General features: G+C 41.3%; 1 protein-coding gene across 4 annotated transcripts in view; it reads right to left on the bottom strand.

The window, feature by feature from the left end:
- Positions 1-1386: 1386 nt before the first annotated feature.
- ephb2a (eph receptor B2a) overlaps positions 1387-22197 on the bottom strand; it is an 82668-nt gene continuing 61857 nt past the window's right edge. For 2 of the 4 annotated variants that reach the window (XM_034129176.1, XM_034129174.1), the window contains exons 8-15: positions 16182-16249; positions 15892-16014; positions 15278-15525; positions 12992-13207; positions 12425-12574; positions 2232-2425; positions 1982-2137; positions 1387-1619 (exon numbers count right to left, since the gene is read on the bottom strand). In XM_034129176.1, coding sequence (XP_033985067.1) covers positions 1511-1619; positions 1982-2137; positions 2232-2425; positions 12425-12574; positions 12992-13207; positions 15278-15525; positions 15892-16014; positions 16182-16249 — 1264 coding nt within the window. In that variant the 3' untranslated portion in view covers positions 1387-1510. Of the gene's footprint in view, positions 1620-1981; positions 2138-2231; positions 2426-12424; positions 12575-12991; positions 13208-15277; positions 15526-15891; positions 16015-16181; positions 16253-22197 lie in introns of all 4 variants that reach the window. The other 2 variants (XM_034129177.1, XM_034129175.1) reach the window with 2 other exon arrangements.

Here is a 22197-nt window from a genome sequence, read left to right on the forward strand (position 1 = left end):
TAAAGTCAAACAACAAAAGTTAAACATCATATTCAACTTCATATCTCTTCACCTCATCCCAGATGTGGAGCAAATGAAAACGAAACCCAACACAGCCCCTGCCTGAGCAGCAATGACACATGACAAGAACTGCAGACCACTGATTGATCAGAGAGATCACTAGCGTGTCAATGGACATCCTGCACCAACCAGACGTTTCTAATTAGCCAACCTACTGTCAACAGGGATGGCTTTTTTTTCAATGAAGCCAAATGTAAAACAGGCTGGTAAAACTATGCCTTAAACTACAACGTCCAATAGAGCAAGTGCAGACGTTCCTGGTGGATATGGAAGAAATGCAGTCCTGTTGACTCAGAGCTGTCAGAGCTTCACTGAGGGCCGTATGCAGTGGAAACCTATATCGTGTGAGGGGGGGCGAGTCTAGTAGAGCTGCTGCATGCGCTGGAAATGCAGCTTCACCAGAGTGCAATAATCTGCCTTTGTGGTGCTGGATATTGTTTGGTCACAGCCATGAACCCATGTGTATTTGAACTATTGTTTGATTTATTTATACATTTAGTATTTTTAGATATCTTATAATGTTTGGAAATAGAGAATTCGACTATTGATGGCAGAGTGTGTGGAGGTGAGGAAGTAGGCCAATCAACTGTGGGTATCTGTGGGTACAGTTATTATGAATGAAGTGCTGTTGTTATGTGGCATCTGAAGTTACTACTGCTAATGACAAGTATGTTTTTCCCCACAGATCCCAGAGCTGCTTCAGAAGCAGAGCGTCTGGTAGATGTGTTCACAGTGCCGCTGCAGACTGGACCAGAGGAGAGATGACGTTTCACATCAGATACCATAACTAGTGTGTGGGCGCATCCTTTCCTGTGAATGAATGTGCGTACACTGGTTGAACCATGTGTGCATTTTTGCATTCCAGTAAAAATCACTTTAAAACAGCCAGCCATTAAGACTACTAAAAATGTGTTTGATATGATGAAACTGTTACGGAGTATACCTTCAAATGAACATCTAGGGTCCCAACACTGTGCCCAGGGGCCGCTCATAGAAAACGTGGAAGACCAGCGTTACTGTTTCAGAGCCAGCAGTCAGAGCTGCTCTCAGTAAGAGCCGTAAGAAATTCTGCATCAGAAAGAAATGGGTGCTGCCAGCTATGAGCACATAAGGTAGGTTGAGTTTAGTTGTCACTGTTTTTCACTTTTGTTCATTTTAATTTCCAGCAGTGAGTCATGTAAGTGCAAGGCCAGTTTTGGAAACGGATTGCTCACTGATGGTTGAACTTGGTGTGTTATTATTAGAATAAACACAAGGAGTCCTGTGAAGCACACGGAGTATTTGAAACGGGCTGTGGGTATGGTCCTCCACAACACAAAGGCCTGCATGTTAGCTGAACATACAGCAGCTACAAGAACACTCCTAAACATCTGTGTGGTGCTGTTAGTGTGTGTGGGATAAAGTCACTGAAAGTGTCCTCGATGGTTGCAGGTAGGCTTCCTCTGCAACATCACACCTCCACTGAGGTGATCTGGTTCATCTGGGCCCTCATGGACTGGATGCTGTTGAGGATCTTCTTCTGGTGACCGGCCAGTGTCACTCCCACTCTGAAGATGTCCCTGAAGATAAACCATGTGTCAGTATGTCACCACACTCACACTGCATACTGTAATTCAAGACTACTACTACTGAATACATTCCAATTTGTATCCCTTGTTATGCCACTCAGGATACCTGCATGCTGCTTTAACCGAGGATAGGAACATATGTAGACTTTACTTTATATTATATTTCATATTTGATAACACATATTTTCTATTGCACACTAGGAGCATTAACAAACATTGCATTAGGTTTTGAAATAAGATGTAACCAACAATAATCAGGAGATTCAGTATGAGACTCATGATTATACTCATGTATGATCTCTCTTTGTGTGAGGGTTAGGGTTGGGGTTTTATTTAAGGAGTGTTGAACATACTCCATGGTCATTTGCGACACCAGTTCAAAGGTGATGAAGCTTTCGTTGGCAAAGTTCTCCTTGTACAGGCCCATCTTTATGGCCTCCAGCCACTCATCCACTGTGCTGAAAGAGGAGAAGTCTGGAATGGTGCGGTCCAGCAGAGGTAAGTGAACACTGCAGCACAGGAATAAGTAAGATAACAAAATGAAAGCCTGTGACGAGGTCATTGAGCGGTCTAGGTCATTTACAGTGACCTTTAATTTCATACCTTGATGACAGCGGTGTGGTGGCCTTCAGGCTGTTGGGGTTGCGGATCATCTTGTCCAGGGTGCTGACAATCTGGCTGAATTTGGGCCGGTTGTTGCGGTCTTTTTGCCAGCAATCTAACATCAGCTGATGCAGGGCATTAGGACAGTCCATCGGGGGGGGCAACCTGTAGTCCTGCTCTATGGCATTGATGACCTATAACGATTGATATGACAATTCATTCAGAGTCTGAGAACACGACTTGAAGCTGAAAGAATCCAGAACAACACTCAACATTTAAGACACACAATCCCTACGTCTCTCTAAAGTAATGAATGACTGGCTGAAAGTAACCGGGATCCGGGACAGGGGTTTCATTTGATCTCAAATGAGTCTTGGCTTTAATTATCAAACTGTCCTTGCCATATTAAGACCACAAATGCAGTGCTTTGATAATATTTGTTTGATGATGAAAAAACTGTTTTTATCTTTTATGTAATGATGAGGGTTATTAAATCTCATAACTTCATGGGATTTATGTTATAATCACACAGAGACATGTGACTGTGTGTGCACAGTAATATGTGTCTATGTGCATGCATATACAGCTCTGGAAAAAATGAAGAGACCACTGCAGCATTATCAGTTTCTCTGGTTTTACTCTTTATAGGTATGTGTTTGAGTAAAATGAATGTTTTTTTATTGTATTCTATAAACTACTGACAACATTTCTCTGAGTTGGAATTCAACAGACACTGGAATCGAATGGCTGCCACACATGTAGAGATTGAGATTTAAGAACAATTTTGATGAAATGTTATATCGAGCTGAGTAGTATTAAGAACACACTATGTGTCCAAATGAGATGAAGTACCTGATAAGAGAGTGATTTATGACCCTCATAAACCTTAGTCCCGCCTCCAAATCCCTTTGATGTGGCACCTGTCACTCTGACATCTGACCTTTGACCCTCTTATCTTTTATGACTTGTTTGTTTATTGTTTTATTGCCCCCTCATAAAGGATGTTGCACAATAGATGGGGGGTGATAAGACTTTACATATCTGACCTTTGACCCTTTTATCTTTTATGACTTGGATGTTTATTGTTTTATTGCCCCCTCATAAAGGATGTTGCACAATAGGGGGTGATAAGGCTTTATTACCCCTTTGATGTGAAACCTGTTAGAGTGTCCTTAGTAGGTCATTATTTGTCAATGATAAAACCAGATATAGTTAATGATGATAGTATGACTTGTTTAGCTGTTTTATAGCCCCCTCATTAGGATGTTGCTCAATAAGGGGTGATAAGACCCTTTGATGTGACACCTGTTGTAGTATCCCCCTAGTAAGCTATTATAGTCAATGAGGATAGTATGACTTGTTTCGGTCACCTGTTGTGGTTGTAATGCCCTCTATAAGGTAATGTTCTTTAATAGTGGGTTAATATTACTTATTGACTCTTTTGTGGTAATATAAGGTTATATGAAATTCTATTGTTTAATTACTTTATTAACTATAAGGAAGCCCCTTTGAAGTTGTGTTTCCCTGGATGATGTAAATAGTCTAAGTGCCATGTTAGGGGGACATTACGGAGCTCATGAGTCCGCCCTTTAAGGCTCTTGGAGCGGACAAAGAGAGGTGTATTTACTGGTGTGTTTCCCTGGATGATGTAAATAGTCTAAGTGCCATGTTAGGGGGACATCACGGAGCTCAGGAGTCCGCCCTTTGAGGCTCTTGGAGCGGACAAAGAGAGGTGTATTTACTGGTGTGTTTCCCTGGATGATGTAAATAGTCTAAGTGCCATAAAACTGTGAAGTGTCAGTGGTTTAACACATCTGAACCCATCTGAACCACTATCTGAAGCAGTCACTGGCCTAAAATGATACAAGCCTCGATACGCGGTTCACCAAAAACTTCCTGGATAACTCAAACCGTGCTCCGAAGCCTCGGCTCGTCACATCACTAGCTGTCACCCTGGCTTTGCCACAAGCTATTGTTGGTTGGCTTGGTTAAGGTGTGCCACCTTCATGTATGTTGAAAAATAATGAAAGAAAGTGATATATGTTTAGTATGTACATAATGTGTTTTAACATTTTTTTTAATATACTATGTCGAAATGAATTAATGTATAGAAGAATAGGATACAAAAAAAAAAAATTCACGGTATAGCATAAAAAAAATTAAAATGAAATAAGTCATATATTATGTCCAAAAAAAAATTATATATATATTTATATATGAAAAAAAACAAAATAAAAGTATGTTGAAAATATGAAAAAAGTGTGATAAAATAAAAATACAATCTCGTACGCCGAAAAAAAAACATCAACAAGAAAACAGTAAAACATATATTTGTAATAAAAAAAGATAATATAGTAAAATGTAAGGTTAAGTATGTTGAAACATTTGCTGCTACAATGGACGCAGGTTAAAATCCAGCCTGCTACCTTTACACGTGTCATCCCCTCTATCTCCCCCTTTAACACTGTCATTATCCTTTAAAGTCTAATCTGACCCAAAAATATTCTTTGAGAAGAAAAAGAAAAAAGTCATTGTATGTTATGTTCGAAAATACTATGAAAAAAAAAAGTCATATAACTATAAAATGTGTTTAACAGTATGTCGAGAATATCTTAATAAAAGACATAGTCAAATAATATATCGAAAATAAAAAAAGGTAAATAGTAAATAACATAGTGTCATAGTATGGTGTGTTGAAAATATAGAGAAAAAGAGGTAAAAGAATAGAATATTATGAAAATATCATGAAGGAAGTCAAAATATGAAAAAGGTTATTGTATACACCAGTATGGTGAACAAATCATAGTCATAGTATAGTATTTCATATATATAATTTAAAAAGAGTCACAGTGTAGAATGTCCGAACATTTATTTTAAAAGTACTAGTATAGTATGTCAAAAGTATCTTGAAAAAAATCCAAGTATAGTATGCAGTTAAGAATTATATTATATAGTTTGTCTGCAATGTCAGTATAGGATTTCTAAAAATATTAAAGAAAGTCATAGTATAGTTTGTCTAAAAGTCATGACATTGTGTGTTGAAATGGTTTTGAATAAACACATCAGTATTTTAAAAAGTCAAATTGTATCAAGTGCATCAGACAACTCAAATTACTCCATTTGAACCATATTATAAATAAGAAAAGAATGGTCATAGTATATAGCAGGCTATTTCATAGTTTTTGAACGGGGGCAGTTGATGAAGTGATCCAAAATAAGGGCTCAAGAAAGATATGCCTTGAAATATGAGCAATCATGTTAATAGCTACAGATAAAGTAATGTACTACAACAACATAGGAGTGCTTATATTGTATGTTGTAAAAGCATGACGCAAAAATCAGGGAGCCATATGCCCAAGGCATTCCTACATTTAGATGACATGTTCAGAACTCAGTACATGTGAACCATTAACTCATTTAACCATCAACATCAATTTAAGTGCACACACCAGTGCAAACAAACAAAACAAAAACAGGCTTGTGTGCATTACATGTATGGTTTTGAATAAACACATCAGTATTTAAAAAAAAAAGTAAAACTATAAAGTACATCAGACAACTTACATTACTCCATTCGAACTATATCTAGAATGTCACTATTTGTAACTAAAGTAATTTAACCTAAGTGAAGCCAACCTAAGGAGTGGGCACTACAGTCAGGAACTAGCTTACTTTTTAACATTCTACTCAAAGGGCCAGTATATATTACCTCCGCCAATCGCATAGCCCTGGTATATGTCAAATAGCCATTATAATATTTTCGAATGTATCAACAAAAAAAACAAAAAGTAATAGTATGGTATATCCAGGTATCATGACTTATTTTCTTTAAGTATTTGCGGTCGGGCATCTTGGATATGTCTGGACATATCGAACTACTTGAATCTTGGAACTGATAACTGACAGTGACCAAAATGTTTTGTTTTTATGTTCTGGTGGTCACAAGTGTTTTCTAGCAACATATAACATTGAGGTCTGATAATTACGTTAGCCCTGACCTAGCTTTTATTTCTGGGTTGTTTTTATATTCACACCATACCTTTCAGTATTTAGCCAACGTTGCATAGCGTATTTAAGTTAAAAGCTTGAAAGCAATAGCTTTAAATGAGGTTGAGTTAATAATAGAGGCTAACTCTTATGGAGATTGGTGATTTAAGTTAAATGTGGCTCTAATAATTGTATGGTATATCAGAATATCATAAAAGAAATGTTTTAAAAAAAAAGGTCACACAAACTAGCCTTTTAGAGTCACAGTATAGTGTATGTGTTTTTTTGTGTGTGTGCTTGCATGTGATTGGTGTGTGCGTGTGTGTGTGTGTGTGTGTGTGTGTGTGTGTGTGTGTGTGTGTGTGTGTGCTTGCATGTGATTGGTGTGTGTGTGTGTGTGTGTGTGTGTGTGTGTGTGTGTGTGCGGTGGGTGTGTGTGTGTGTGTGTGTGTGTGTGTGTGTCTGTGTGTGTGTGTGTGTGTGTGTGTGCTTGCATGTGATTGGTGTGTGTGTGTGTGTGTGTGTGTGTGTGTGTGTGTGTGTGTGTGCTTGCATGTGATTGGTGTGCGTGCGTGTGTGTGTGTGTGTGTGTGTGTGTGTGTGCGGTGGGTGTGTGTGTGTGTGTGCGGTGGGTGTGTGTGTGTGTGTGTGTGTGTGTGTGTGTGTGCTTGCATGTGATTGGTGTGCGTGCGTGTGTGTGTGTGTGTGTGTGTGTGCGGTGGGTGTGTGTGTGTGTGTGTGTGTGTGTGTGTGTGTGTGTGTGTGTGTGTGTGTGTGTGTGTGTGCTTGCATGTGATTGGTGTGCGTGCGTGTGTGTGTGTGTGTGTGTGTGTGTGTGTGTGTGTGTGTGTGTGTGTGTGTGTGTGTGTGTGTGTGGGGAGACAATGGGAGACACTATTATCTCAAAAACATTGTGAGTAAAGAAACTGTGACATGTAAAGAAAGGATTTTCACTCAAACTGTGATGTTACATCCCTCAGAGATGTCTATTCTTCTTCTTTTTTAAAACCCATACCGAGTCACAGGGACTGACCATAAAACAGGAAAGGGATATAAAAGAAGGGGGAGGGTCTGGAGGGGGAGGTGTTTTGACTCTGGACCCTAGGGTGGGGGAAAGGAAGAGGTAGATGATTCATTTGATAGATCTGACTTGATTGTTGAGATGGTTGAAGGAAGAGACACGGGCGAGGAAGAAGCAGAAAAATAACTTGTTTGTAAAAAGGACAGCATGTCTTTTTTTCTCAAATGTATGTCAGTTTCAAGAAAGATGAGAGGTTTTATGCAAAATATCCTGCAACCCTTCAAAAAAGAAAAGAAGGTACAGGTAAAGTATGTTGAAATATTTCACAAAAAGTGAGTTGTATGTTGTAATAGTTGTATGTTGATATAAATCTCTGTGTAGTTTTTCAAAATATAATGAACAAAGTCATAGAGGGAAATAAATAGCACAGTATGTGGAAAATATGAAAACAGCACATTGAAAAAAGTAATGTTATGTTAGAATAACATGAAATAATTCATAGTAAAGCATCTAAAAAAAACATTTAAAAAAAAGTCAGGTTATTAAAGTCATCAAAACTGCATTGTTTCACCGAAACAGTGTTAAAATCACAAACTTTCCATTTAGAGTTTGATTCTTTAAGAAACTCAATTCATTACAAATTAATTCATAATTTACCAAGTTGTAAAGTTTTGCATGCATTAAAGTGTAACTATAAGTATCTTTGTAGGAGAAAAAAAGAAAGAAGCAAATATCATTAAAGTTATTTCCAGAAAACTGCCTTGTTTCACCGAAACAGTGTTAAAATCACAAAAACTTCCCTTTCAAAGTCACATTCTTAAAGAAAATCTGTTCAGAAAAAGTACTTAACTTTCTACCAGTTGTAAAGTTGTCATACATAAAACTGTATCCAAAAGTAAGAGAAAGACAACGAGAGAAAAAAAGCTAAATCTGCCTAGTGTCAGTAAAGAAAAGTGTTAAAATCGCAAACTTGCCTTTTAGAGTCACAGTCTTTAAGAAAATACATTTGTTACAAAGTAATTGACAATCTACCAGTAGTAAAATGTTCCTACATAAAAGTGTATCAAAAAAGTATCTTGGTAGCAGAAAATAACTCAAATATGTAAGGTTATCAGAAACCTACATTGTTTAACTGAACTGAAGTTTTAAGGTTTTGCATACCTCAAAGTGTATCCAAAAGTATCTTGACGAGAGAAAAAAAGCCCAAATCTGCCTAGTGTCAGTAAATAAGTGTTAAAATCACAAACTTGCATTTTACATTCACAGTCTTTAACCTGTTCCACTCTGAGCCTGTTTTTCAGGTCTCAGGCTCGAAAATGACATTCCCAGAACAAATGACCATATCTTCCCTTCTAAAAGGGTTAAATTAATAATCTTTTTTCTCAAAGTAATGATAAACCTGTGAGTTGGATGTAGAAGTGTCAGAATCAATATAAATGTTTTTTATTTTAAAGACAATTCAGATTTTACATAGTAAAAAACTGTAAATTATAGTGTCCGTCCAAAAATTATTTTTTACAGATAGTGAAAACTACCCTTGGATGATGGGTTAGTAGACTAAAAGCTTTAGGAATCCAAAGTACAACATATAATAAGTACCCTGTATCAAGATTGATGCAAAACAAGTGAAATTTGACCTTTTTAGAGAGATTTAGCCAAAAACTGGGCCATCTGGGGTCATTTGGGTGGATTTGACCTATCTCTGGCCCCCCTTGCTCGATCTGGTTGGTTGACATACCCTTGTGACCGTTAGAGCCAATAGAATCGAAGGAGGAGACTCACATACACACACATTGAAAAGAAAAAATGTTGCCGCTTCGCGTGTGGAAAGCGAAACTAAACTGGAGGAATGTCTCCTTCTGGAGTTTGGAAACTAAAACGCAGTTGTATTGCTTATGGATTATCAGAAATAATTTCAAAGAAGGCACAGACACATAGGATGAACCTATGGATTAACTGCAGCATCGTTTTTTTATCGTTTTAATGCCATTGAAGACCACTTTTGACCAAGGTAAGCCATATTTACATGTTTAGCTTCTTGGCTCCACATGTGATGATGTACGCTTTCGTTGATAGCGTCGCGAATGTTTATCACTGAGTGTTGAGGTGGGCACCGTTAGATTCAATGTCTCCAGGACACCAAAAAAGAGTGTTTGGTTGTGCATCTAGGATAAGTAATAAGGGAGTTCTGAGTGAGTTTATGTGCCTTTGTAGGTTACGTTTTTTCGTCGAGGCTAATTCAGAGGCTGAGTGCTAGCATTGTGGGTTTTTTTTGAAAAAGAAAAATTAAAAAGATCAGTTAGCTGAGTTTCTTCCCGTTACATGGATATAACACATTCATAGTTTTATTCAATATTAAGATTCCTTAGACGTTGTTTCCTGCAAATGACGCGTTTATCCGCCCGGTACCGGGGGGAAGGCGTGAAACAGGTTAAGAAAATAAAATGTGTTACAAAGTGATTAACATTCTACCAGTTGTAAAGTTTTACAAACTGTATCTAAAAGTATCTTGGTAGCAGAAAAAAGTAAAAAATCAGTAAAGTCATCAAAAACTACATTGTTTAACTGGATTGTCTTACTTAAATCAAAAACTGCCAATAAGAGTCACATTCTTAAATAACATCTATTTAGACAAAGTATTTCATTTTTCTAGTTTGAACTTTTCGCATACATAAACGTGTATCTTACAGTTCCTTTGTGAGAGAATTACGCACAAATCTGTCATCTCAAAACATTCTATTGCAGTATTTTATCTGTTTTATGTCCTCTATATATATATATATATATATATATATATATATATATATACACATATATATATATATATGTTGCACTGTTGGAGGAGCCTGTGAACTACGTTTTTCCTTGACATATCTACACTGTAGCTAATGTGTAGATGACTATAAAGCCTTGAAACTTGAAACTTGAAATGATCAAAACTGCATTGTCTCACTGAAACAGCCCTAAAAATCACAAACTGCCTTTAAAGAAACCCAATTCCTTACAAATTACTTCATATTCTACCAAGAAACCCAATTCCTTACAAAGTACTTCATATTCTACCAGTTGTAACGTGTTGCACACTTCAAAGTGCATCGAAAAGTATCTTCGTAACACAAACAAAAGCAAAAAGCATTAATGTTAACAAAGCCTCAAAGGGCGGACTCCTGAGCTCCGTGATGTCCCCCTAACATGGCACTTAGACTATTTACATCATCCAGGGAAACACACCAGTAAATACACCTCTCTTTGTCCGCTCCAAGAGCCTCAAAGGGCGGACTCCTGAGCTCCGTGATGTCCCCCTAACATGGCACTTAGACTATTTACATCATCCAGGGAAACACAACTTCAAAGGGGCTTCCTTATAGTTAATAAAGTAATGAAACAATAGAATTTCATATAACCTTATATTACCACAAAAGAGTCAATAAGTCATATTAACCCACTATTAAAGAACATTACCTTATAGAGGGCATTACAACCACAACAGGTGACCGAAACAAGTCATACTATCCTCATTGACTATAATAGCTTACTCGGGGGATACTACAACAGGTGTCACATCAAAGGGTCTTATCACCCCTTATTGAGCAACATCCTTATGAGGGGGCTATAAAACAGCTAAACAAGTCATACTATCATCATTAACTATATCTGGTTTTATCATTGACAAATAATGACCTACTAAGGACACTCTAACAGGTTTCACATCAAAGGGGTAATAAAGCCTTATCACCCCCTATTGTGCAACATCCTTTATGAGGGGGCAATAAAACAATAAACATCCAAGTCATAAAAGATAAAAGGGTCAAAGGTCAGATATGTAAAGTCTTATCACCCCCCATCTATTGTGCAACATCCTTTATGAGGGGGCAATAAAACAATAAACAAACAAGTCATAAAAGATAAGAGGGTCAAAGGTCAGACGTCAGAGTGACAGGTGCCACATCAAAGGGATTTGGAGGCGGGACTAAGGTTTATGAGGGTCATAAATCACTCTCTTATCAGGTACTTAATCTCATTTGGACACATAGTGTGTTCTTAATACTACTCAGCTGAATATCGATGCACAAGCATATGATTTGTTACTGAATTCATTTGTTTTAAATAATTTAAAATCAGTTTACACTTCTGAATATCTGCTTTCAATTATTTCCCCTAGCCTTTACGTTATTACTAAAACTAATAATAATTTGAATGTAGGCACTATTACGTAAAACTATATACAGTATATTTATATAGTGTCAGAGTTATAACCATCTGTTTAAGGGCTACCTTAATACTGATGGCATGGGACCACCCCCTCGTCAAGAGGAACGAGTGCTATACAAGACGAGCAGGGGGCTAGTCAGTTAGCATGCTCATTGTTTTGCTATCTCTGCAACACATCACATAGACGACTTGGATCACCTCAACACTGTAACATCGTCACATTTGTTTTAATGTTATACATTTACATTTTAGCCAGATCTTACACATTGCAACTAGGATTGAACTGATTGATAAACATTAAATATCAGTTTAAATCCATTGACGTTTTTAGTTTAATGACATTTATAATTTCTTTCATTCATTTTCTTTTCTTTTTGGGATGTTATCTTCAATATTTTTGGAAAATGTATTATATTACAAATAATAATTTGGACTATATGAACTGTCAAACCGAGGCGGATCTGAAGAGGCAGCAGGGATACAGTTCATCAGCACTGCACACTACATTTTACAGACAGTGTTGGATATTTGAGCTATCATCATGTGACCATGTTAGCTAATTACGACCTCAAAACGATTTTAGTTGACTCATGATGGTCCCAATAAGAGTCAAATAGACAATGAGCAGAGCAGCTGTAGGGTGATGCTACCTTGTGAATGTACTGTGTGGTTCAGGTTGTCAGGATATAGTCGCAGTGGTGGAGTTGTGACCTGCCCCCCCCCCCCCAATCCTAAAATCAAACTAATGTGGCTGCTAACTGTTTGTCTCGTGCACTACACAAATAATTTAATTTTACTTTGATTACCACGTGATTTAATAATTTGTAGGTGCTATAATCACATAAAACCCTACACAGCTTCAGGAACGATGTGATTCAATAAGGGTCCATCTCTATAATACACAGCTTTCTGTTGCAGTTCTGTGATAAGTACTAAAACATGAATGCTGGCTGTTCCACAGGGCTGTCCTTACATCCTGGTTGCTCATGTCCCAGTACGGCCTCTCTCCATATGACATCACCTCCCACATGACTATGCCATAGCTCCAGCAGTCACTGGAGGAGGTGAACTTTCTGTACTGAATGGCCTCTGGAGCCGTCCACCGGATGGGAATCTTCCCTCCCTGGGGAAAAAAAATGGTTTATGTTAAAATGATACAGAGAGAAGGGAGGCAAAGACAGCAACTTAAAGCAATGGTTAAAATGTATTAAATATAATGAATAACTTTGATTCCTTTGTTTAATATTATCTAATCCAATCAAGTTCTTTTCATTTTCCTATGTATAGAACATTTTTGTAATAATAGAGGTAAATACATATATTTGAAATGTACAGACCAATAACAGTTAACCAATCAGTGAAAATGTATTTAAAACACAATGTCCAATATAGAAACCGGATCAACATTGAAGAGGCACATCTCCCAGTGGCTTTTAGCAGCTTTGTAAATAGCCTGAAGAGAAAAAAATGAACCTGGAACAAAAAGTGTCATCTTGGGATGTAATCTAATGGTAACATAGTACAAATACTGAAGTCTCACCAGAGCACTGGTATAGGTGGGGTCTGAAGTATCGTCCTCGAGGAATCGTGACAGCCCGAAGTCGGACACTTTGCACACCAGGTTGCTGTTGACCAGGATGTTCCTCGCTGCCAGGTCTCGATGGACGTAGTTCATGTCACACAGGTACTTAATCCCTGCTGCTATGCCACGCAGCATTCCCACCAGCTGGATCACCGTGAACTGCCCATCGTTTTGCTGTCAGAAAGAAACATCAAGTTAATGTTTTGTTTTTTTGGCTGAACCCAAGGTGTGCTGGATAATAGGACTGTACATTTGAATTAATATAAATCCATGTCTTTGCTGGCTTTGGAGCAGATTCAAATGTATATATTTCTCTCCTTTGAATCGGTAGTCATGGATACCTGCATTGACATTTGCCTTTAAATGCCAAAATAATTCTTAAGGATACAAAGACAGCTGACCATGGCACAGCAGATATACAGTCTGTAGGCATGAATGGCTCCATGCCCACAGCTTTGACTGAGTGTTGTGGGACTCCTTGGCTGCTTGGATATGGAGTGAGTGACTGCAGAGTACATTTGGAGAGACTGTGGACATGTTATAAGCCTGCCAAAGTGGAAGAGTAACAATAACCAGTGGCCATGTATGAAGGTAGATATGGTGCAAAATGCGAGAGCTTGTAAAACCTGATGTGAGCACTTGCAGAAAAAAAATCTTTTTTGTATGCTTGTGTGCATACATTTACGCTCCAACCCCCCTCCCTCCCCCCACATCTACAGGTGAAAATTACTTTTGCGACACATTCATCGCAAGAAGTGTAGCAAAAGTCAAGGCCGCAGATTCGTCTGAAGTTGTAATGATTGATTTGAGAGGTTGTAATAACCAAGTTGCAGTTGTAATGGAAAATATATTTTAAAAATATATATTTTTCTGCAAGTGAACATTTCATCAATAAGTTCATTTTTTTTCTACAAGCTACAAAACTTTTTTTTTTCTTCTGTGACTTCAAATTTTGTTCACAGATACGTGGATATTTGTATACAAGTGTAAATGTATGCACACAAGCTCATATTTCTTTTTCTGCAAGTGCTCACATCAGGTTTTACAAGCTCTCGCATTTTGCACCATATCTACCTTCATACCATATGACTGGACTTTGTCCTGAACTAAGCACTGAACCTTTTCACTAATCAGCGGAGGTGGAAGAAGTACTCAAATCTTGTTCTCAAGAAAAAGTGGAAATAATAATGTGTATGAATACTCTGTAAAAAGTTAAATTTGTACATTCAAATATTACTCAAGTAAAAGTAGAAAAGTATCAGCATCAAAATATACTTAAAGTACCAAAAGTAAAAGGACTGATTATGATGATTGGCCCATTTCAGAATGGTATATATATATATTTTTTTAGATTATATTATTGAGGTATTGACGTGTTTTTAAAGCTTGTAAAGGTGAAGTTCATTTGAACTAATTGTGAATGTAATCCAAGTGCATCTAAAGTTTAGCTGTTGATCATATTGTTTATCATTACATTACATGTCACTTGTTAGACGCTTTTATCCAAAGCGACTTGCATACTCAATACTGTGGGCAATCCCCACAGGAGCAACTTGGGGTGAAGTGTCTCAGGGACACAACGACATGCTGACTGCAGTGGGGTTTGAACCTGTGACCCCCTGATCCGAACACCAACGCTCAACCCACTGCACCACACGCCTCCGCAGATAATCTATATCTGCAAAGTAACTAAAGGTACTACATAAATATTCTTTAGTGGAGTACACTATTTACCTCAAAATTGTAGTGGAGTAAAGTACAATGTAGCATAAAATGGAAATACGCAAGTAAAGTACATTTACCTCAAAATGTTACTTAAAGGTGGGGTAGGTAATTCTGGAGAAACCGGCTCGAGATCGCTAGAATTTGAAAATACACAGCCGGAGAAAATCTGCCACTTCCTTATAGAGCCCCTCCTCCAACACACACGAACGCGCACATGACCAATGAGGGCAAGAGATAAGTTTGTGCACAGATGGAAGGCTGACAGGCAGGTAGGCCATCCAATCATTTTAGCCGGCGCTAAAATGATTGGTCGTGCTTTTTACAGTACTACGGCTTCCACAGATGACATTTTTTTATGGATTTTTTGTCAAAGCACTTAAGATATTCATTGCTATCGGGATGTTAAGAGCATTCCATGGAATATAACAAAAAGTGTATCTCGAGCCGGTTTCTCAAACTTACCTACCCCACCTTTAAGTACAGTATTTTGGTAAATGTACATCAGTGTGTCGTTTTTACCCTGAGGAAGGAGTCGAGGGATCCGTTCTCCATGAACTCAGTGACGATCATCACAGGGGTGCTTTTGGTAACCACCCCCTCCAGATGGATGATGTTGGGGTGGTCGAACTGGCCCATGATGGAGGCCTCGCTCAGAAAGTCCCGCCTCTGGCGCTCAGTGTAGCCTGCCTTCAGCGCCTTGATGGCTACCAGGATCTCTCTCTTCCCAGGCTGTCGGAGGTTCCCACTGCACACCTCCCCAAACTCACCTGAGAGGAAGTCAGAGGAATGTCAAGTATATTTTAAATAGCAGAGGTAAACTCATCACGCTGAATTCAAAATGGTCTTTAGTTACTCTTGTCTTTAAAAGCCGTAATGAAAATCAAAGTAAATGAATTATAAATAACTATAATTTTCTATGACATCATTTTCATAGCAATGGTACATAAACTGTGTTTTTATCTTGTTGGACATTAATATGGTATGTTTCAGGGAGGAAAGCCATGATGTATAAAGTGCTCAGGACCCTCAGTGCCCTGAAGAGTTCCAATAAGTTCTGTAAAATGTTAAAAACTGTTCAGTCCTCAGCTGCTTCTCTGACTTCATTTCTTTTTTCATGATCTGTTTCTATTTACCTGCACCAATAACTTGTTCAATCTTGACACAGGACATGTCAATCTCCTTGGCAAACTCCCTGACTGCTTCATTAGGGTCTTCATATGTGAAGGGGTCGATGTAGATTTTCATTCCAGGTGACACTTCAACAGAGAGATAGAAGAGAGACAGCAACGGCTATACACATACAAAACGGAAGCATCACAGCACAGAGTAAAAAGATCCTGGAATTTTGATGTGCTCTTCCAAACCCAAACCAGCCACAAAGAACACCCTATTTGATAACGACGCAGTAAAAGATGCTACTTACTGTGACCACTGGTGTAATGTTGTTGGAGTTTGTCTGTGTACTCTGATTCTGGTCTTTCCGTACTTCTCCTGCTGTAGACAAAAACATAGAGGCTTGCATTTGAAGAGATCCATCTCCATGAACTATGCCACTGATTACACTAAGAAGTGTGATAGGGAGGAATCTCTGGAAAAACCCTCTCTCTATGGATCTGTTTTGACCTCAATCTGAATGTCACTATGGTATTAAGAGAATGATAGTTCTCCTTCTGTCAGGCCTTTCAAAACGGCTATGGCTTATCCTCTTTTTCTTTCTTGCTTCAGAGACCAGTTGCAGGTAGGATACAGATATACTGTTCTTCACATGTCCTTGTTCATTTTGCTGGGAGAGAACAATGCTACGTGGTAGTGTTAACCATTGCATTAGCCAGAAGCTAATTTACTAGCATGCCTGTTTGGCTCCAAAGTGTTTGTGTTTCTTTCAGGTTATTCTCACAGGTGACACAACGTGAAATATTCTGATGTTTGTTTTCTGTATTTTTTATATAGCATGGTTGTTCTCCACAAGAAAAATGGGGCCCGTTTCCACATAGCGCCTTTCTCTGACAGAAAGTGAAAGCATACTCCCAGCTTTTCATAAAAAAACGCTCCCAGCGCTCTTTTACTATTTCTATGAAATAGATAAGTCAACAACGTACTAGCGCCGCTGTATGACGACCTAGCATGGATTTTATCATCTGTTTGTGCTACTATAATTGTTTTGACTATAAGCCCCAACCAGAAGATTCTTGCTCTCACACTTTGTATGAATGAGCTTGTCACTGCTCAGGCTGAGAGACGAGGACGATAAAAGTCACACACCGGCAGAAACATCCGGTGTCCACCCGGCCCATCTGCTCCAACTAACAGGTTTTTAGGTCTTTATTGTTTCTGTCTGACTAACCCGGCCAAAACCAAGCTTTTCATGCAATGTCTACAGTGCCGTCACTGGCGCTTTTCTGAAAAGTTGAAATATTTTCAACTCGGTGGCAGCCTCCGACTGAATGCGCTCTGTTCTCATTGGAATCAATCATTATTACTATGTGGACACGGACCCTAAGGAAAGCAATTTGTGCCTGAAACATGTTATATCTCTCACAGGCTCCGCCCTCTACTGGACTCTATGGGTACTACCTCTCAACCATACTATGCAGCATTCATCAACTGAGATATCTATAACCGTAGCCGGCCGCCGGGGCGGGCCTACCTGAATGTGTGCACAAGTCCACCGTATATAAGGCGGCCACGCCTCCCGTTCCCGTCATCCTTTTCTCTTCAGCAAGCGAGCAACAACTGAAGCAGAGAAAGTAAAACGTTTGAAAGAAGAAGAAAGAGTTATCATACCTCCATGGAGTAGCCACTTCTAGAGACCCGAGCCTGTCCTTCGTGCCCTGGCTTAAATAGCGGGCGCCGATCTCCACCACCTCTGCTTCGAGTGTTTGGGGGACCAGGATATGGCCGAGGCGGTGCCATTCACGTTCGCCATTCACGTTCGCCATTCCAGCGGGGCGGATGGCTCCGTTTGCCGTTGTCGGGCACTTCCGGGTCCGGCGTCCATGGAAGTCCACCACCCAGGGCTGTACTTCCCCCTAGGTGATGACCATGGCGGCGGAGCGCAGCTGCTCCCAGCGGGCAGCAGGCAGAGAGCTGAAAAGAGCTCTGCCCCGCTGCCGCGTGACAGGGCGGCTGCAAATAAACACGGGTGTGTTGGGCATCTCGCTCATTGCTAGAGATGCCCCCACCTCACCAGATCAGAGCGATTATTTGGCCGAATTAGTAGCTTGGTCTACGGTGTGGTCGCCGCCGCCGCTGCCTGCCGTGTGATGTCCCTGGGGGGTCACGCCGCATGGCACTTTCCAAAAGGACCGTGTTGATCTCCTGGGAGCCCCCGTGTTTACGGAAGGGCTCTTTGGATTGATCTCCTTGGTCACGTGGGTGAGGAGTAGTCGCAGCGTGGCTGCTTCTTGCTCATCCCCAGAGGAAAGAACACTGTCCCACACTCCCCGCCCCCGCTGTAAACTCCAGTATAGAGTGGCGAAGTCCCTCCCCTTCCGGTGGACCTCCATGGGACCTTATTTCGGAAAAATTATGTATTGAAGTCAATGGAGAGAGAAAGATTATCTTTCGATCCCGTTTGAATTGTGCCACGAATTACACATATGATGTTTGTCAATTTAAAAGATAATTTTGCAAGTCAAAAAAAAAAAAATGTGTCGTAAAACTGTGAAGTAACACATTTGTTTGTGTGAAACGCTCAATGAACTACATCTCTGGTCAACAACACACGTCACCAAGATGGCCGTCACTACTGTCTTGTCAACAAAACGATTGACTATCCTCACTATCACCACAATGAAACACGTCCTGAAGAATGTCATGCAAAGCTGCCTGCCTGCCTTCCTTTGATTCTCTCTGAACTGCCTGGTCGTTTTAATGTTTAATGTCAACCATTTGTGCAGATAGCATGAAGTAGAGAAGATCGCCGATGCTAACGTTAGCGTTAGCATTTCTCCCCCGGGCTTAAATGGTGTATTATAGAATGATCACACCGGTGACAGTTCTATTCAAAGGGTTCACGAAATATGACTACTACTCTTACTGTTTAACATGTTGGGTTACTTAATGTTACTTCATGTTAAGGCTAATAAAAATGACAAGGCTGTAATGCTAACTAACGTGCTAGCTACTAGCTAGGTAGCTAACTTGATCAAGCCACTCCTGGTCCTTTCATCAGACGGGAAGCAAAAGAACGAGCAAGACCCATTGCTGGTATAATAACAACCTGGTACTAAGCACACAGGCATCTTGTTAAAGTTATCTTATCTTAGCCAGCGCCATATAGATAGATTATATCTATATTGCGCTGATCTTAGCTATCTGAATGGTGGAGGAAAACAATTGTGACATCACTTACGCGACTCTGGGATTTGTAGTCTTTCTAGTTACGTATTTTTCATAGTCTTATATTTCAACAGTTTTACGACAAACTGTGACTTTTTTGACATGGAAATTATTTTTTAAGATTGACAAACATCATATGTGTAATTCATGGCACAATTCAAACGGGATCGAAAGATAAGTTTTCTCTCCCCATTGACTTCAATGCATAATTTTTCCGAAATAAGGTCCCATTACCCGGAAGTAAGTGGGCGTGACTTCGCCACTCTATAGGAGCCAGCAGGTGGGCGCGCGCACATAAGTGAAATAAACCGAAGTGCTGTCAAAGCACTGTGCGGGTTCAAGAGACGCTATTGCCAGAAAACACACCTTGCCTGGTATAATAGCTCCGATTAATGCGTTTCACCGTGGGTGAAATACAGCATTAATACGAGGGCGCGCGGCCCCCCGTGCGAGTGGCCGCCGTGTGTTCAGGGACCTCCGCAGAAGAACGGTGGGTTACGTGTTGTAACCTAGTTCTAGTGTGATGTGTGTGTGAAAAATGCATTCGGTAAAAACGATTGCATTTATCCCAGAGTAAGAGTCATCTCTCTCCACAATGCCACATTTCCCCATAATGTCCGTTTCAAAGAGACGGCATTATGACGGGGGCACCCATTATGAGACACAATTCCCCACTCGCCGCCCCAGTTGTAACTCCAGTATAGGAGGCAGCCAGTGGGCGCGCGCATGTGAGTGTGATTAACCGCAGGGAGTGCTGTCAAAGCGCTGTGCGGGTGCAGGGACATTATGGCTGGCGGGTTGTTGTCAGAAAACACACCTCGCCTAGTGTAATAGCTCCAATTGATACATTTCACCGTCTGTGTGAAGACGGCATTATGACGGGGCGCGCAAGAAACAGCAGAGAAAAAACCTTTATCAGGAGGCTGCGCCCAGTAGTGCACGCCTCCGTCCGGGACCTGCCGCTGGTGCTCAAGGCTCTGGTCACAGAACCATTTGAGCCTCTGGAGCTCTTCTCCCTGAAAGCACTGTCGTGGAAGACAGCATTGCTACTTGCCTTAACGTCAGCCAAGAGAGTGTCCGAGTTAACCGCTCTGTCGGTGCACCTAAGTTGCTTGTTGATCCGGGGTGACCAGAGCGGGGCGACACTCAGACCGAACCCCTCCTTTGTGCCCAAGGAGTGCGTTCAGGTCGAGGGCTATTCAGTTGGGGGGCTTTAGTCTTCCACCCCATAGTGGGGCCAGGGAGGCTAAATTGCACCTCCTCTGCCCGGTGCGTGCGCTAGCATGTTATGTGGAGCACACGGCTGCCCTTAGACGCACTGAACAGCTGTTTGTGTGCTATGGGGGCGGCGTGGCCGGTAAAGCTCTGTCCAAGAAGCGCCTGGCAGGATGGCTCTGCGAGTGCATTGCACATGCCTACGGACAGGCGGGGAGAGCCTTCCCCACGGGGATCCGTGCACACTCTACACGGGATGTGGCTGTCAACAGCCTTATTTAACGGCGTGAGTGTGGAGGACATATGCATGGCGGCGTCTTGGTCAATGCCAGGCCCCTTCATAAAGTTTCATCTCTTGGACATGTCTGGCTCCTTTTCATCGTCTGTGCTTGCTGGGGCAACACAGGACTGCTGAGGAGGGAGGGGGGCTGTGGGTCAGTGGGCATCTGACCCCCTCCCCGGATGTAATGCGCTTACGTTTTTCCCGGGCCCCGATCCCGGGGGACGTGGCACGCACTGGGCCCATACGGGGCTGGAGGACTCTTTCCCCCTGCTTAGGGCACATTATAGTCCATACACACTCTTCACGGGGTGAGCGTGTCTGGGTGTGGGGGACATGGGGCACTTGCGCTCTCCCCGTGCTCCTTAGGGACTCGGGAGAGGTGGTGCACAGTGAGCCCATACGGGGCTGAGGACTCTCTCCGTCCGCCTATAGGCGGAGGGGGGGAGCCCTCAGCACTGTTTTCCGAGCACACTTTTCGCGAGGTCAGAGTGTGCTCTGTCAGCCGCGGCCCAGTCTTCTCCACGGTCACAACCGAGGTAGAGGAGGGTGCGGCTGCTATCCAGAAAGCCGGTCAGGGGCAGTGGAGTGGAACGATGTTATTGGACGACAGCGCGTGTATACATCGGGGCTCCGCCCACTGTACCCATAGAGTCCAGTAGAGGGCGGAGCCTGTGAGATATATAACGAGGGGTTACATATGGTAACCCATGTTATATAAGCACAGGCGGAGCCCTCTATTCGGGGCCCTGTCTGTCCTATGCTGCTCGCTGAAGAGAAGTGTAGGATGATGCGAACGGGAGGCGTGGCTGCCTTATATACGGTGGGCTTGTGCACGCATTCAGGTAGGCCCGCCCCGGGGGCCGGCTACGGTTATAGATATCTCAGTTGATGAATGCTTGCATAGTATGGTTGAGAGGTAGTACCCATAGAGTCCAGTAGAGGGCTCCGCCTGTGCTTATAAAACAAGGGTTACCATACGTAACCCCTCGTTTTTGATAATATTTTGTTTTAAGACCAGATGTTAGTCACCTTGCAGGATTCAGTTTTTCAGCATTATCTTCCTGAGGTGGCTCATATAGCAATAACTCACTGACTAGATGTAATGTGACAAGGGTTGCTGGCAGTCATGAACCAACAAAGAATATTCTCCATTTCTTCAGCTTTCAGAGATTTTACTATATTTTAGCTAATTGTTTTGGTTTGAGGACATTTATATAACAGATGCATCCATTAGGGCAGCGTTTCTCAAAGTGTGGGGCGCGCCCCACTGGTGGGGCGCAGAGATGTGATAGGTGGGCCGTGAATGGACGCGATGAACGGGAGATTATTATTTTTATTGTTTCTTTTATTTTTATTTTTTTATTAATTGTTTGGACCTCAGGCCGGAATCGAACCTGGGTCCTCGCGGGCGGTAGTGGACTGTTACAGGAGGAGACTCGCAACGGCGGTGGACTTTCACAGCGCCGCTGCGCCGGACCCGCCATGAAAGTCCACGGCCCACCTATGCCAGAGCCAGCGGCCCACCGAAGGCAGCAGCCCACCAACAGCAGCGGCCCACTGGGAAAAGTCCCGAATCTCCCGATGGCCAATCCGAGCCTGC

The sequence above is a fragment of the Trematomus bernacchii genome, unplaced genomic scaffold, assembly GCF_902827165.1.
Source record: "Trematomus bernacchii unplaced genomic scaffold, fTreBer1.1, whole genome shotgun sequence".
Lineage (NCBI taxonomy): Eukaryota > Metazoa > Chordata > Actinopteri > Perciformes > Nototheniidae > Trematomus > Trematomus bernacchii.